The sequence below is a fragment of the Poecilia latipinna genome, unplaced genomic scaffold (assembly GCF_001443285.1).
Source record: "Poecilia latipinna isolate Pla-1442-1.1 unplaced genomic scaffold, P_latipinna-1.0 Scaffold8, whole genome shotgun sequence".
Lineage (NCBI taxonomy): Eukaryota > Metazoa > Chordata > Actinopteri > Cyprinodontiformes > Poeciliidae > Poecilia > Poecilia latipinna.
In genome coordinates this window covers 149,306-165,939 of record NW_015112624.1, presented here as the reverse complement: position 1 = coordinate 165,939, position 16,634 = coordinate 149,306, and the positions used below count along the sequence as shown (strand labels likewise).

Below are 16,634 nucleotides of genomic sequence, written 5' to 3'. Positions count from 1 at the left end.
TTAGCCCCATTTATCTCAGTGATGTAGGGTTTTGATTTGATCAATGTTCTTGTAACCCCTTAAGAAAGAATCTGAAAAAGTCACATGGACCCACATGGAACATCATGACAATACTGGTTGACCCCAAAACACATTTGGGGAATTTTGAAAGGTATGGAGACAAAAACAGGCTCTGCAATTTGATGCCAAGAAAGACAGCTGCCTTATTCATGCTCTCACATCTGGAAGGAGGTGACTCAACCAGGCAACAAGGCTGTGCGGAGACCTTTGGAGTGGTAGGTGCTCAACGGTAAAGACGGGGACATAGAACAAGATTTTCACACACTTAGCATAATTAAACTAGCTGGAGTATCAATAACCCACATTCATCAAGAATCTAATATGGAGTCACACCATAGCATATCTTTGTCAAGTCAGGACAATGCAAAGCAAAAGCAGCCTTTGTTTTACCTTATGGGGTACAAAGTTGCTGTTGAGGGGTTGCTGCTGCTGCTGCTGATGGTGATGGAGAGCAGGGCTGTGATGATGCAGGCATTAAAAAGACCATTGGAGAGATTGTATCTGATTAAACAAGTGTTATGAAATAGAAAGACAAAGGGGGAAGCTGCTAAAAAACCTCACGCCCCCAAATGCAAATTTTGTCCTGGGCTAATTATTCTAGGCTCGGATTGATTTATCATGACAGGGTTGGATTATGGGTTCGATCCAGCTTACTGGCTTGTGGTTTCAACCCAGAAATGGGGTAAAGTGACTAATGTCTTGCGTTAAGACTGCAGAGAATGTGTCATGATTTGCTTACATTGAGGAAGACTCAAAGTGCCACAAGATGGATAACTGAGACAAGAAAGGACAGAGGCTGCTTGACGTAAATATCCAGCAGCCAACAATGACACAGGTGAGAAAATATATGCACAGAAGAGTGATCAGAGGATGTGGAACAGCTGGAAGTAATTACAGAGGAAGGAGAAGACACATGAGATAAGGAAGTAATCAAATAATTAAAATATAAACACAAATGGAACCCACACCCTCACAACTGTGATAAAATACATTGAAAAGAGGATGTTATTATCTTTATTAATGAGCAAGTAATAGTTGGGTTGAAATGAATGACCAATCCTTACGTTTTTCTTTAACTGTTTTATCTTTCCAGATATCACAGATATCACAATTATTGATGATATAGAGTGTGAGTCTAAAAAAAACCACACACACCTTTTTCTTCGAGTAATTTACAAATTAATTTGTAAATCTGATTAGAATGACAGCCAGAAAGTTTGGTGGAGTTCAGATCTGATGTTTGTATGACATAGCAATTTCTCATTTTGTGACAAGAAGTCAGATTTTGAGGCTTTTGTCTACTTTTAATCGACAACATCAGCTTTCGGGTAAAGCGTATCCGACTTTTTGTACCAAAAAGGATAAAGAAACAATCCAGCAGTTCAGCAACTCAAAAGCAGGACTGTCGTCCAAAGCTTAGCAGGATGAGAAAGAGAAGCAAGATGTATATCGGTGTCATTTAATGGTTTCTACGTATCTCTAATTATCACATGCTACCAATGCACGTCTTTTGGTATAAGTCCTACAGCGCTCCCTGACAGAGTCACTGACACAGTGACAGCTTGTTTAACATAAGCGCTGGGAGCTCGCCTCGGAGCTTTCAGGAGTCTTGACCTATCGCTGCTGACATCTAGATTTTGCTGCTGCGTTTAGCTTGAACGGGATGGATTTCCCTGCCAGCATCAGGTCTAGCTGAAACTGCCAGTGGTCACCAGAGCTAATTTGATGTGACAATCATCAATGAACTGTCAGTCACAGAGGGTAATGGTGAGTAAAAGGCATGTAGGCTGCAGTGTTTGGGATCCTGGGATGGACAACCATGACAGGGCTAAAGGGAAATTTGTGGGATACAGCACAGGCCGCCCTGTAGTCGGGACGAGGAGGAAAAAAAACAACAACAAACCATCACAGCTTCTGGTGCTTAGACTGTGATATGAGCTGCCAAGGTGCTTAGAATATTTATCCCATGTTCTGAGTGTCTCACACCGTTTAGATCTGGGTTTTCTCGTTTGATTTGCTCTGAGTGCTTGAAATCGAGGAGGCAACCATGAAAAGCAAACACACGCAAAGTTGAAGAACCACTGAACTCCTGAGGGAAATATGTTTTCTGTTTAACTTTATATTATTTATTTATAAACAAGTGCTTTATGTTCTTTTTAAGTTTTTGCCAAAATATCAAGAGCTTAACTCAATTTTCTCTCCTCCAAAAAACAAGCTGTACGAGGGAAAAAGCTGGATTGTTTTATGAAACACTTTCATGTACATTATTCCTACACACTGTACAAAGAAAGCTCTGCTAAACCCTGGAGTTTGTTTAGCATAACATTGAGAAGACAACAGTTGAACTTTTTCCACATTTTGTCCCTTACAACCACTTGTATTTGTATTTTAAGAGTTTTGTGGTTGACCACTACAAAGTAGAGCATTGTTCTCAAGTGGTAGGACAATGACAAGTTGGTGTGAAAATGTATTTTCCTACTTACAGATTTCAGATCACCAAATTATTCAATAAAACTACAGTTTTATTTTATTTTTTATTTTAGGGTACTAAAATAAAAACTGCAACTTCAAATGAGGATTTAATTCAAAAAGAGAATAATACTCCAAAAACAACCTTTGTGTAAAAAGTAATTCCCCCCTTATTGAGCCATTGGTTAACTGCGACTAAAGAAATCTGTAGACTCAAGAAATCAAACAAGTAGGACCCATCTGGCAACATGAAGTAGGCTAAGGGATCTAAAAGAAGCAAAACAAAGTCAATGAAATCTGCAGCTCTCTGATGGGTTACAAATCGATTTCTAAAGCTTTGAAACTTCAGTGAAACACAGTGAGATACATTTATCCACAGGAGAAGACAAGGAATAGTAATAAATCTTCCCAGGAGTGACTGTAGCCTCCTGAAATCATTCCAAGAACAAAATCTACGACTCATTTAGGAGGTCACAAAAGAACCCAGAGCATCTAAAGCTCAGCAGAGCTCAGTTAAGATCAGAGTTTATGATTCAACAGTAAGAAAATGGCATTAAAAGGCAGAGCTTCAAACCCCTAAAAGAGCACAAGAGCTCATTTAACATATTACCCCAAAAACATATCGATGCTGTCCAAAAGCAAACACAGCATTTCAGAAAAAAAAGAATAGTGACACACGATGCTGTCTCATCAGTTCCTACCATTAAGCTCAGCAACCACAGTCGGTTTATACAGCTGGACAATGATCCAAAGCACATCAGCAAGTCCTCATCTGATTTGCTCAAAAATGAATGAATAAATAAATAAATAAAGTATTTAGAGTGACCTAGACAAGTCCGGACTTAAATCCGATTAAAATGCTGCGGCATCGTCTTAAAAAAAAAAAAAAAAAAAAAAAAATCTGTACATGGTCATCAAAAATCCTCCAATGTTCCTGGACTGAAAAAAAAAAAAAAAAAAAAAAACAAAAAAAAAACCCACCCCCTCTGTGCCAAATTGGTTTGGATGGAATACTCCCTTTATAAATGATTAAAATATTTACGCGTTGTTAACTCACGGTGTCGTTCTCTGGTATTTAAATGTGATGATTTGAAACAGTTGAGAGCGAAAAAGCGAAAATAACAGAAATCTGTCTTTGGAGCCATTAACAGCTTGGCAAGTGTGTGATTTATTTTATTTTATATTTTTTTTTAAATCACAGCTGTTTTTTTAATAATAAAAAAAATGCATGTTTTTTTTTTTTTAATCAAAAAGAAACATAAACTGAAAAACATCCTCAATCCAAGTTTCTTCCTCATACACTGAAGAAGAAACTTCCTCAACGTATTGCTTAATACTTTTTCATGATTCCACCGCTCATGGATTAATTTTGCCATTCTGGGACCCTTCTGGGATAGAGCCTTGTGCTGAAACGCGCTGTGAAACTGTTCCGTAATTTTTTGCAGACTCTGAGCTCTGAGGATCACACCGAAAGCGCCGCTGTGACAGGCTGTCTGTGCGCTCCAACTGATGCGTCACGCGGATAGGTGCGGTTTGCTCAGCGCAACTCTCCACACTGTCCATGTTTGCAGAAGTGACGCGCTGAGAAGCTTAAAAACCTTTCTGGAAGCAGGCAGATTTAGACGGTTCAACTTTTTTTTTTTTTTTTTTTTTTGTCGTGTGCAGCTCCATAATTTTAGGGGCTTCCCCCCCCTCCTCCTCCTCGACTGATGGTCTTTGTATCCTTGAAAGCTACAGAACCTCTAGGGACGGATCACTTGACCACCACCACTGGGTGATGTGGTGCGGCTGAAGAAGCGTTCGACCTAACACCGTCGGGCAGTGTCCAGGAGCCGGTTACACAAACCCAAATATGCGCGTAATTGGAGCGCACTGGCGAGGCGTCCCTTGCTCTCCTTTCCGGGAAACGTCATTGTCGTGATGTTCAATACCTCGGTAATTGAGCCCACTTTTGCAAAGAAAGAGGATATTGCCGAAGTTATCAATGGCACTCTGCTTCTGGTCAGCAACGTGTCCGTCACCACGGTCGGCAGCAGCCCCACGGCCAAGTGGAACGAGTCGTGCGGGGAGCAGCTGCTGGATTTCGGGCGCCCGGAGAAGATCATTATCGGGGTCATGCTGGCGATGATCACGGCGGTCACCGTGATGGGGAACACGCTGGTGGTGATCGCCGTGTGCGTGGTGAAGAAACTTCGGCAACCTTCGAACTACCTTCTGGTGTCCCTCGCAGTGGCGGACCTATCAGTGGCCATAGTGGTGATGCCGTTCGTCATTGTGACAGATCTGACTGGCGGCAAGTGGCTATTTGGGGACTTGTTCTGCAACATCTTCATCGGCATGGATGTGATGTGCTGCACCGCCTCTATCATGACCCTGTGCGTGATCAGCGTGGACAGGTAAGTTTTGCAAAGTTTAGGCTGATCTGAGTCGGAGAGGTTTGGTCACTTTCAGCAGCAGCATCATCATCAGATTTTAGGCATGTGGTGCGCTGAATGCACGGCCGGATTGAGAAGGTGGTGGTAGGGGGCCCTGGGCAAGAGCCGGCTTTGGTGTCCAGTCCGTAAATATTTCTTTTAAACTTGACAATTACAGTATATGATGGCATATTAGGACCATCGTAGACTTTGAAATGAGCAATTTTGAGATCAACCTCAGAAATGCTCTAGAAGAAAATTTGGAAAATTTCTGTTTTTCAAAAGTCAAAAATTTTCCACCTTTGAAACAGAAATTTCCAAGTTTTTTCTAAACATTTTCTGAGCTGAATCTCGAGATTAATCTCAAAGTTTGAGAGTGGAATTTTTCAACTTTTGGAGCTCAGACAAAAGTCTTCCTAGAACATCACTTTTTGGCAATGATTTACCCCTCCTCCTTTTTTCTATATGCAACGGCCCTAATAAGTGTCCCTGCATGTTAGTTAGTTGTAAAATTATTAAAATGTTACTTTATTCCAGTAATTTAATCTATAAAAATAGACAAACAACAACAAAAAAGCAACAATAAATAATAGTGACAATGTGTTGTGACTGGTGCCCTTGGCCAATACTCTGAATTTAAAGTAAAAAAACAAACAACATAAATAAACAAAAATAAAATTAAAAAGATCAGAAAATATAAAGAACAACCCTCAGGGCAGTTTTGTTCCTTATTCTGATGGATCTCCCATAGGTGTTGATCAAGTGAGTCAAAAATGTATTTTTTGTACTGATGTGCCAAAATCAGATGCTTTAATATACTGTGGATAAAGAATTATTTTACATGAGTTCCATTTTAGGTTTTCTCTTCAAAACATCTGACGATTAGAGTCTGCAGAGTGTCTGAGGCTAAATATGAACTTTTCTAACATTTCTCTGAAATTACAGTTGAACTAAATAACTTTATTAGATGGTTTCTGGTGTTTTTACAAACCAAAGCGACTTTTAATTCACTTTTTTTTTTTAAGAAAAAAAAAAAACAAAACAAAACAAAAAATCCACCACTGGAAAAACTGAAAGACTGGAAAATATCACCCACTTAAGATAAAACTTTTTCACTTTTTTGCCTATCTTGAATATATTTGACACCATAATCTATAGATAAATGTTTTGACTCAAGCTGCATTTAGCTGGACTTGAACAGATAGTTTGTCTCTGAACATCTCAGAATTAATTTGTCTGCTTCTGTCTTGTGTCACATCATGAATAAACACAATTGTTCCAGAGTGATGTACTTTGGATCATGAGTTGTTCCATCCTTTTTATTTTATTTTATTTTTTTTTTGCAATTTGGTAGAGATTGATCTTGGTTTAATCTATCCAAAGAATGTTCTAGCTGAACTATGCTGGCTTTTTTATTTTATTTTATTTTTTTATCAAGCCTTTCTATTTTTAAGGCTTATGAGTGGCTTGCACCTTGCAGTGAACCCTTTGTATTTTCATGCGGACTTCTCTTCATGTTAGCCTGCGATACAAGCCTACCCCCTGGAGAGTGTTGTTCACTCGTTTGGCTGTTGTGAAGGGGTTTTTCTTCACCATGGAAACGATTCTGCGTTCACCCACCACTCTTATCTTCTGTGGACATCCAGGTGTTTTTGTGTTGCTCAGTTCACCCGGTTCTTTGTTTCGTTTTTTCTTTTCAGGATGTGCCAAACTAGATTTTGCCTCTCCTAATGTTGTACTTTTTTTTTTGGGATAGATTTTGTTCTATATTTTCACCGCTTAATGATGACTTATTTCACCTGCATGGAGAGCTACTTTGACCTAAACTAAGAGTCTGCACATTATGTCAATGTCTATTATATTATTATAATTGGAATATATTTCAGTAAACGGGTAAAAAAACCCCAACTTGTATCAGTGTCCAGATATGTATATGGATTCAGTTGTAAATGCCGTTTATCAATCCATTAGCTCAACTAGATCTTTTTTTAGGTTGAATAAAAAAGGTTCCAACAGTGTCTGCTGCAGCTGTGTGTTCTGACCATCTCACCTTTGCCACCAAATGGGGGGTAAATACCATTTGAAGGAGATTCATAATGAATGTAGTTGTGGAGTCAAAGTTTCAACAACAACCCCAAAGAGCTACAAGACATTAAATCACTCTTGAACCACAGATAATGTCTCACTTGAGTTATGGGGACAATTGGTTTGGTGTGAAGTCATTGTTTCAGATTAAGTACATTTTGGATGTGGAGTCATTTATAGAAATCCAGTTCACAGAGTCCAGAGAGACACATAATTCATGTTGTTTGAGGGACAGTGTGAAGTTTCCACACTGCCATTGCTGGTGTTGGTCCATAATTCTGTAATTCTGTGCAGCCGTCGACCAGGAGATTTTAGATCACTTCATGCTGAAAGCTACCCACATGTCTAAAAGTACCAGCCATCTATCCATTGTCTGTAGCTGCTTGTCCTTGCAGGATTCTACTATGGGGGATGGAATAATGTCTGTTTCCACCAATCATTGGGTGAGAAGTGGGGTACACCTTGGACACATAGCCATACACACACACTCCTACCTAAGGACAGTTTGGAAAGAAGAGTAAACTTAACAGTTAAACGTTTTGGACTGTGGGAGGAAGCCAGAGCACCTGGAGAGAATCCACACATCCACAGGGAGAACATGCAAATGTCATACAGAAAGACCCCAAGCTGAGACTCATCCCCAGGATAGTGTTAGCAACTGCGCCACTATGCAGCCTGCTAAAAGTACCAAATACCTGCTTCAATTACCATGGTGCTACTGAGGCTGACCAACCAGCAAATCAGCATGACATGAACCCCATAGAGAATCTGTGAGATATTGTCCAGAGGAATATAAGAGACACTAGGAGCCACCTGGGGTCTTTAAAACCTTAGCAGAGAGTGAGTGCTTCCATGAAGCAGTAATCTATCCTTAAGGAGGCCGGACCAAGGACTGAGAGCATTCACTGCACATGATGACACTTTTCAGTAGGCCAACTTCTCCGATTAAGTGATCACAATAAATAACCCCCCGCCCCCAGAAATAAACACTGGAACCTTCTGAATAAGTGTGGAATCATTCTCAATAATATACAATATAGAATTAAATTCTTTAAATGAAATAATCTTGACCATTCCAACTATTTGGAATTAATTGGTAGATTAATAATTAGGTAAGTTTAGGGTTTTTAGGCCTTCTTGACATGTTTATGCCAGCTATTTCTGAACTGTATGTGATGCCAAAACAAAGCAGAAGGAGGAATGCATGCTCTTAAAACTTGCTGATGTACTTGGGCAATAGGGTTAGCTTGGAGAGGCAGGAGTGTGACATGATAATTTGTTTACTGGATATCTGCATAAAACACCACACTTAATATTAAACTCAATAAAGAAACACATCTCAGCAAACAACAACAACAAAAGAACAGAAATGGAAAAACAAATATCTTGGGTTCCCTAAAACCTTGGACTCGGGGTGCTGCCTCAGTAAGGACGTGCATGACCCATGCCACGCATTCAGAAAACACAGAGATGTCGTGTGTGTGTGCGTTTGTTTGTAATACCTTGTGGGGACCATTTTCCTCACACATACTATGTTGTGGGGACCCACTGGCTCTTGTAGGGACCGAAGTCTGGTCCCCACAAGGGGAAACGCTGTTTTTGGGTCAGGGGTTAGATTTAGGACTAAGGTGTGAATTAAGTTTTGGTAAGAGTTAGGGTTAGTATAAGGGTGAGATTTAGGCTGTAGAAATGCATGGAAGTCAATGGAAAGTCCCCACAAAGATAGCCATGCGAACATATGTGTGCGCGCGTATGCGCGCGCGTGTGTGTGTGTTGCATTTATTGAATAGCCCCAAACCACTTCAGTTCACTGAAAGATCAAATACCTTTTGAGGCAATGAACTGTAAGGCAGGAATAACATCACACCACTGGGTGTTTATGTGTGAGAAAGATTGACATTCAAAGCCCAAACCGCAGATCTAGCATCTTTTAATTATCCATAGAAGCCATTGGACCAGAAAATGAATACGCTACCTGTCAATAATGTATAACAGGCTAAATTAATTTGCTATAGCTATAGCTATGACCATTGACCCACTGACCTCACAGCTATTCTGGCTCTTACAGATGATTTACCATCATCCCACATGTCTGTTATTTGCACAGTTTGTTCTTGCTTTCTATTTTTACACCCTTCTACAAGTAGGAGCCGAGCAAACACTGCTGGGATTTACATGAAAAAGTGCAGCGAGAGAAGTTCACTTCAGAAAATTGCCCTGTTTTTCTGTTCGGCACAACATACATAAATATGAGATTCATCACACTGACGTTTCGCATCAACACTCCGCTCCACAATTATTCATGAAGCTAAGCCCCTATAAGTGAAAAAATAGCGACAGGAAGCCTGAATCCGACCCACTGGTGGCCTGACTCGACATCGTTAACACCTATTTAGATTTAAAGTGCCTTGCAAAAGTATTCGCACCCCCCGAGTTACTTCACATTTTCTCATCATTTAGCCGCAAATGTAAATCCACTTCCGTTTTTGTTTATCTGGAATGAAAGGACAAGAATGTCGACTTCAAAAAAACGCAACATATATTTGTACTCAACCCTCCTTGAGTCCTGTTGAACTACCATTTGCTGTGGTTACAGGTGCATGTTTTCTAGAATATTCCATCAGTTCTGAATATCCAGAATCTGAAATCTTTTTCCATTATTCATAAAATAGCTCAAACTCTTTCAGATCTGTGCAGTTCTTTTCCTCAAATTATCTGTGGGACTTTATACTGGGGCATTCTTACAGATTAATGTGCTTTGAACTTAACCATTTGATCGTGCAGAGGTTACTTGTCACTGAAGAAGAGCATGCCCACAGCACGATTCTGCAGCCGTCGTGTTTTACCACGGGAGCGATGTGTACGGGTTGATTTTCACTGTTAGCTTTGGCACCAAACATGGCATTTTTCATGCAGTGCCGTTTATTTTTGGTCTCATCCCACTAGAGGGTTTTTCTACTTGTTTGCTCTACCCCGTGCATGGCTTGCGGCAAACAGAAAACGGTACTTCTTATGGTTGTCTTTTGACAATGGATTTCTTCTTGCACAGAAAGATTTGTCAAGTAAATTTTTATCATTATTTATTTAGGGGTATCAAAGTACCTGACTGAATCCCGACATTTCTCTTTGTAGTTTTTGAAAGCCACTCGCTCATTTCCCTTTGTGGCGGGTCTGTACAGCGCTGTTGCATAAAAACCCAAACAAAGTACATTTATGGTCGTAACACTGCAAAATGTGGAAATCTCGAGGGGTGCGAATTCTTTTGCAAGGGATCTGCATTTCTTATGAAATCAGGAGTAAGGCCGAAGCCCTTGTGAAACATAACACGTCTGCTCCGGAAGGACACAAACATCATCAGGTGGCTGTTTCAGCTGTTCTGCCTCACTGACAACAATGAAGACAAACGCTAATTGTGGTATTGATGATCAGATTACTTCCATCCACTTGCCTATCAGGTATTATCTCGGCTTACCCAGAATCGGGCACGTTTGGATGAGCTGAGCGCGAGGGACCGAGGCTCGCCTGAGGGGCTAATGATGTTACTGCAAGAACTGGATCACAACTATCATGCTGTGGAAAGGGAGTTTGCTCCAGTCAGCTGTGTTAAAGCTGACTGGAGTATGAAAGTGTTTTGTGCCGCTCAGATAGAACGAAAGAGAACGAGACAGAGGCTGAGGATTAGGGGCCACACATAGGTTGCAGTGATGCTGTAATAACGCAGTGTCAGTTTGAAATTATTTTCATCTCCGCACCAAGCGGAACGGACAGTTCTGCAAACCGTTTCTTCTTCTATTTTTTTTTTCTGATCTCCATGGAAACAGAGTCGTCTTAATTAAACAATCCAAAGTGTGTTTGGCATGTGATTCGCAATGGGAATAGTAGGGATAATTCATTAAAATAGCAATTTGCAATTAAACATGTGATTATGTGTAATTAAAGGTCTGTTATTGTCATCTTGGATTACAAAAATTGGGCACCATTTGCCAAATGAATTTGAAGAGCTCAAAGAGACAGATAGCGGGACAAAGTCTGATTAGATCTGGCGGTACCTGAAGGTCGTATGTGTTTACCTCAACAGTAAACCGGCCGCGGACACAGCTGCACATGTTGTGTTAGTCCAGCATTAACCTATTTTGTATTTGCTGGAGGAAAAACAGGGACAGCCTCCATTGTATTTGTGTACGTTCAGTCCTTTTTGACAGTCTGCCTGTTTTACTTCATACTTTTTCTTTTTCATATAGTGTATAGGTTTAAAGTTGAAGGTAAGCTTTCCTGGCCTCCTTAATTACAGGTCAAGCCTCTGTAAACGCTGAAAGCTACAGTTTCCAGGCTGCCACTAAAGCTTTGTTGGAGCTTCACAGCCTGATAAATGGCCACATCCTTCCAATCCTTCAGAGACTTCTCTTTCTTTCAAACTTTTAAGGCTAAAGATACCCAGATTTGACTTGTGGATCAAAGCAAATATTTTAAAACACCACAGGGTTTCTTTAATGTCTAAAACTGTGAATTAGGTATTAGTTTTTTTTTATCTAGTTAGAGGGAAATTTAATAATTAGATGTATAAAAACCTTCCATATAGAGTTTGTTTTCCTTGTTAGTTCAGCTTCAGCCAACAAGAAAAGTCTAACTCTTTTATGTAATTAGACGTCAGCTATTAGTACAGTTATAAACAGCTTGTAAACTCTTGACCTCTGAACACAGCAGCAGAGCACTCATTTCAGTCTGAATAAACAGGAAAGGCACATTGCAGTTTCATTTTTACCTTAGAGTTGTTTTTACATTTTTAAGTCGCACCATAAACAAAAGTTAAAATACCAAGAGTGAGACATTCTGAGAGATTAGTACGTTTTACAGCATCAGGCAAAGGACATTTCTGTAACTAAATATAGTTTTAGGATGAAGCAATTCAGTTGAGAGCCTTTGGAGGCCATTTACATGCATAAACACAGACTGTAATACGGTACAAGATGAACCTCTCAACCTCAGAACAAAACAGGATTTTTCATCAATAGAAGAAAGTCAAAGTACTGCATTTGTTTTACAGCTTGCTTGAATAACCTCAATTGAAAAACCATATATTTTACAATCTAAAAACTGCTGGGTTAAAAACAACTATATTTTCCACTTACTATATCCCCACTTACCTACACCTAGAATTGGACTGAAATGTCAAATATCTAGTATTATTGTCAGGTTAATTTGGCATGTAAGTGATACATTTGATTGGGGGAGCAAAACATATACACTGTATAACATTGAGCTTACTTACTTTGTCAAAGTGTTAGCATTAGCATACCGCATCATCTTACGATTGTAACACCTATAATTGTATCCTACTTCTAAGAGATTTAGTGAAGCCTGATCAGGTCATTGTTTAATTCAAAATGGTGGTCAGTGAAAAATGATGTGGCTTCTTTGCTACTTACCCAACAAACTGAGTTACAGTTGTGGAGCCAATGTTTGGTTGAGCCTGTAGCAACATCACAAATCTAGCATTTGGGTTATTACCCAACAGTTTTGCGTGTGTACTTTGGAAACTGTAATTTATTGCAGACAAAGGAAAAATTTAGTATCAGTTTTAAAAAAGTTTGCTATTTTTAGCCCCTCGCCGTTCTAAATTACCTTATTTCTAGTGAAATTGTGAAATTCATCCGTTTAAAGTCATACTTATGTATGTCCTGTTCACCTCTGGCTTCTTTGAGTGGTTACTTACGGCTGGAGATTGAAGTTAACGCTCCAGAACATTGACCCAGTCACAGCAGAAAAGCCCAGTCGAAGTGAGGCAGAATGAATAAAAGAGAGGACGCTTATATTTCTAAGGCATCCTCTCTGGATTAATGTACATTCGGTTTTTCACTAGACACTTTATCCCCACATGCACTTTCAACAAAAGCCTAGTGGTTTTAGTTCCCATTCCCCTGCATCTTTTTTGGCTCAAGTCAGTTTTAACCTTTGCTGAGAGTAATATGTTGTATGTTGAATAATGCAAAGCCTAATATGAATGATTCATTCACAACAGAGGGAAGTGATGGGAGTTCCTTCCCCGCAGTTCGTTGGAGGTCTGAGAACGGGCATTGAAGACGGATCAGAGGTGCTCGATGTGGAATGGGCGACCCTGTTAAGCAAAAATCATTTTGTGAAGTGGGAGCAGGTGGATGAGATGTAGGCCAAGTGAAAAATCCCAAACAACTTGGGTAAAGTAAACTTTTCCACACTGAACAAAGTGCGGTGGAGGTGTAATCACCTGTAATCTCTTTCAGGAAATCGCAGGTGAGGTTTGGGGGGTGTGGAGGAAGAAACGTTACAAGCCTGGGCTCTTAGCGTAGACGGCAGTGGGATTAGCTGCCTTCACATCGTTTCCGTCAGCGGCTCTGTCACTGATGAGCCGATTTCACACACACGGCTCCCGCAACGACCTGCTCCTCCGTGTCAGAGAATATTTTTGTGAGGCTATTGTGTGCATTTGTCCCAGGAGAGCCATCCCTGGCTTAGTGCAGCTGGGAAACATCCACCCGCAGCAGCGGACACAGATGACCCGACTGAGGAGACGCATCCTGTGGTGATGTGATGTGACACCTAAGCTCCACTTTCTCAGGGACTGTTCCCTTCCCACTTGTCGGCCGTCTCGCTGACATGCAGAGGTACCGGACATCTCCTGGAAAGCCAGCGAGATCAGACCAAAGGCAGTTCATGCTTGAAAAGTAATGTTTAATCAGGACAGGGATTGAATGCCAGGGAAATGGCCGATTAATAACCACAGAATATGTTAAACATCATATAGGAAAAGGCGACTTTCAGTTTAAATAAGATATTTCAGTGCACGATTCCATCAAAATTCATATGATCAGAATACGTATTTTACAAGTCAATCACTGATGTGTACTGCTTGTGCTAGAAACCACGAAACCTATTAGACTTTTACTACAGAAGCACATAAAATGTGAGACATTCTGCTCAGGAATCGTGTGATTAGATTCTATGGTTTATGTGGAAATGGATCTGAAGCCTATTAAGATGTCTAAGCAGACAATCAATGGGAGGAAAATGAAATGATAGCAGTGGTATGTTGTTAGTGTTGTGACAGTGATTGTCCTTTGGCAGTTGCTATTTTTAGGTGACTGCAATTTGAAGCAGTTTATTTTGGAGCAAGCCACTATTAACTATGGCCCTGGCATTGATTCCCTTAAAAAAAAAAAAACACGTTAGGCGTTATGGAACATAAAAATGGATTATTCCAGGTCTCAAAATGTCAGTAGACTTAAGATTGGGTAGAGTCCCTGGACTTTCAACTGTAAGGCAAACATTTCATTCTTTTAAAACCTTTCGAAGTAGCAGTAGGGATTCACATTTTTATCAGAAAATTACCAAGCTTAGACGCTGCTGGGATTCAGGCCCAGGACTGTCTGATTACCAGGCAGACACTCTGTCTTTATGGAAGTTCTCCTTAATCAGCGACAATGTGGGGCACATCTAACGATCAATCACAAATCTTCTCATCCTGGCATTTTTGTCAGTAGCCAGAGAAGCTCAATAATTTAGGGACACCAGAGACCTCCAGGAAAAGGAAAATAAAAAGCTTATGTTGGGATATTCAGATTTGAATCACAGCCCTTACTGTTTAAATGTCTAAACACATTATGTCCTTGGGTGTGATTGTTCAAGTGACTGTCTTTCCTGTGTGTCTGTAACAATCTGGTGAGCAGAACATGGTGTAACCCACCTCTGACCCATTGACCTCTGGCTCCAGAAAGGATGGTTGTTGATAGGATGTCAGTTTTTTGCATTTTGTTAGTTCCTTCCTTGAAGTTTCCATCATTGTTTAGGCACATCTGCCATATTCTGTGCCCTGTAAACCACGGCTCAGTCTTGTTTATCTTGTAGAAGATTAGACAGTCGTCGGTAGGAGAGTGGCACCCGTTACATCTTTTGATGCCCAAGAAGCAGGAGCAGTTGTCTAATAACAAATCAGTGTAACTCGTTGGTCTGCAATCACACCCATCCACCAGTTTGCATTCAGTTTCCATGGTAACCAATTGTACTAGCTAATGAGTGGCGGTAGTCTCCATGATGTTACTACTTCATGGAATTTTAAACCAGGCATCTTAGAGTAGTCCCACTCCATTGACTTCTGAATGAACAGACGTGAGCTTTCAGCTCACTAGGATGTCCAGATAATTCAGTTGATTCAGAGATGTTGCTATGGGGACCATCCAACAAAAAAAACTGTCTTTGCTGGATGTCTTTGCTGGACGTGTGCCTGCTTCTGTAAATTACCCATCATCTTATCCGAAGGAAGATAGTCAGTGGAGAAAGCACCAACGCTTTCCCCATTTTCCGCTAACATGTTTGTTACCTTACTTCCATATTCAAACAGGCCCCATTTGGCGAGTGCTCATTCTGCCAACTTGGCCAACGGGGGTTGCTTGACAAAAAGCTACATACCACATGTCATCAAAGACTATCCGTGTCGCCACTGACAACAAGGAGAAAAACCTCCACCATCCGATCGTATGGAGCCAAAAATAAACACAAAACTTCCTTACAGCACAAGTAGCTGAAGTGAACATGTGCAAAGTTATTCTTATGTATCAAAGCCTATACGAGAGGGGGAATTCCTGCAAGGCCCAAGAAAGAAAAGTCAGGTTATTTTTTTTGTTTTAAGACCTAGGATTGCCATGACTTGCATGAATAATATTTAACATTAAGTTGGGATCTTTCCAGCCAAACCAAGCCCTGCATTATATTGAACCGCAGCTGAAATAAACTGACTCAAAGGCTGGAATAATAGCATTTTAACGTAATAATATGTTCTCTGAGTTTGAAGATTCAGTTTTAAAGCTACTGTAATAATCTACAGATGGAGTTTTGTGAACTGGGGCAAGAAAACAATAAGACGTCAGAAGTCGACCTGGTGTGCTGTAATTTTATGTGCATTTCGACACAGTTTGGCTTTCCTATTCCTGGTCCGTGACATTGTTTACCTGGCGATCTCAGGGGACAGGAAGCAGAAAAGGGCAAAGTACTTGGTGACTTTAGTGCAGTATAAATCATGCTTTGTTTTTGGTACGACAAAGGGAAGGGTCCATTACTCATTAAGATTAAACAAAGCTGCAAAAGGCATTTACTAAGCAGTAGGATAATGGGTTTTCTGTTGACAGAGCTGATAGACTACAATCAGACATGCACAAACACACATTAAGCTGTGGGCCACAGATAATATATACTAAATATTTAGCAATTTGATGCCGTAGTAGATGAAGCATACAACGTAAGCTCTGGCATCCAGTTTATCTGCACATGAACTGAATATTTAGGAGGATTGTTAAAAAAAGTGCTTTGAAAAAAAAAATATAAAAACCAAATCACAAAAAAATTACAGGTCATCGGTGTAGATTTGAATGCTTTTTGACTAACGTACGCGTGAATGAAGAATTTGTCTGTATTGGCGAAAAGATCGCAAAGCCAGAGTGGATAACAGGGACTAAAAGCACCCTGTTTAGAGAGGCATATTTTAATTAGCTGCTCTGTATCCCCTCATATACGCTCACTGATGTGGATCACTCTATTGTAATTGTCAATTAGTTCTCCATGCAATGCCCAAGACTA

The 16,634-nt window shown here is 40.2% G+C and overlaps 1 protein-coding gene across 1 annotated transcript in view; it reads left to right on the top strand.

Annotated features, from left to right (window-relative positions):
- Nucleotides 1–4,435: 4,435 nt before the first annotated feature.
- The window catches only part of htr7c (5-hydroxytryptamine (serotonin) receptor 7c), a 35,043-nt gene continuing 22,844 nt past the window's right edge, over nucleotides 4,436–16,634 (top strand). The window contains exon 1 of the mRNA XM_015027590.1: nucleotides 4,436–4,925. Coding sequence (XP_014883076.1) covers nucleotides 4,450–4,925 — 476 coding nt within the window. The 5' untranslated portion in view covers nucleotides 4,436–4,449. The remainder of the gene's footprint in view (nucleotides 4,926–16,634) is intronic.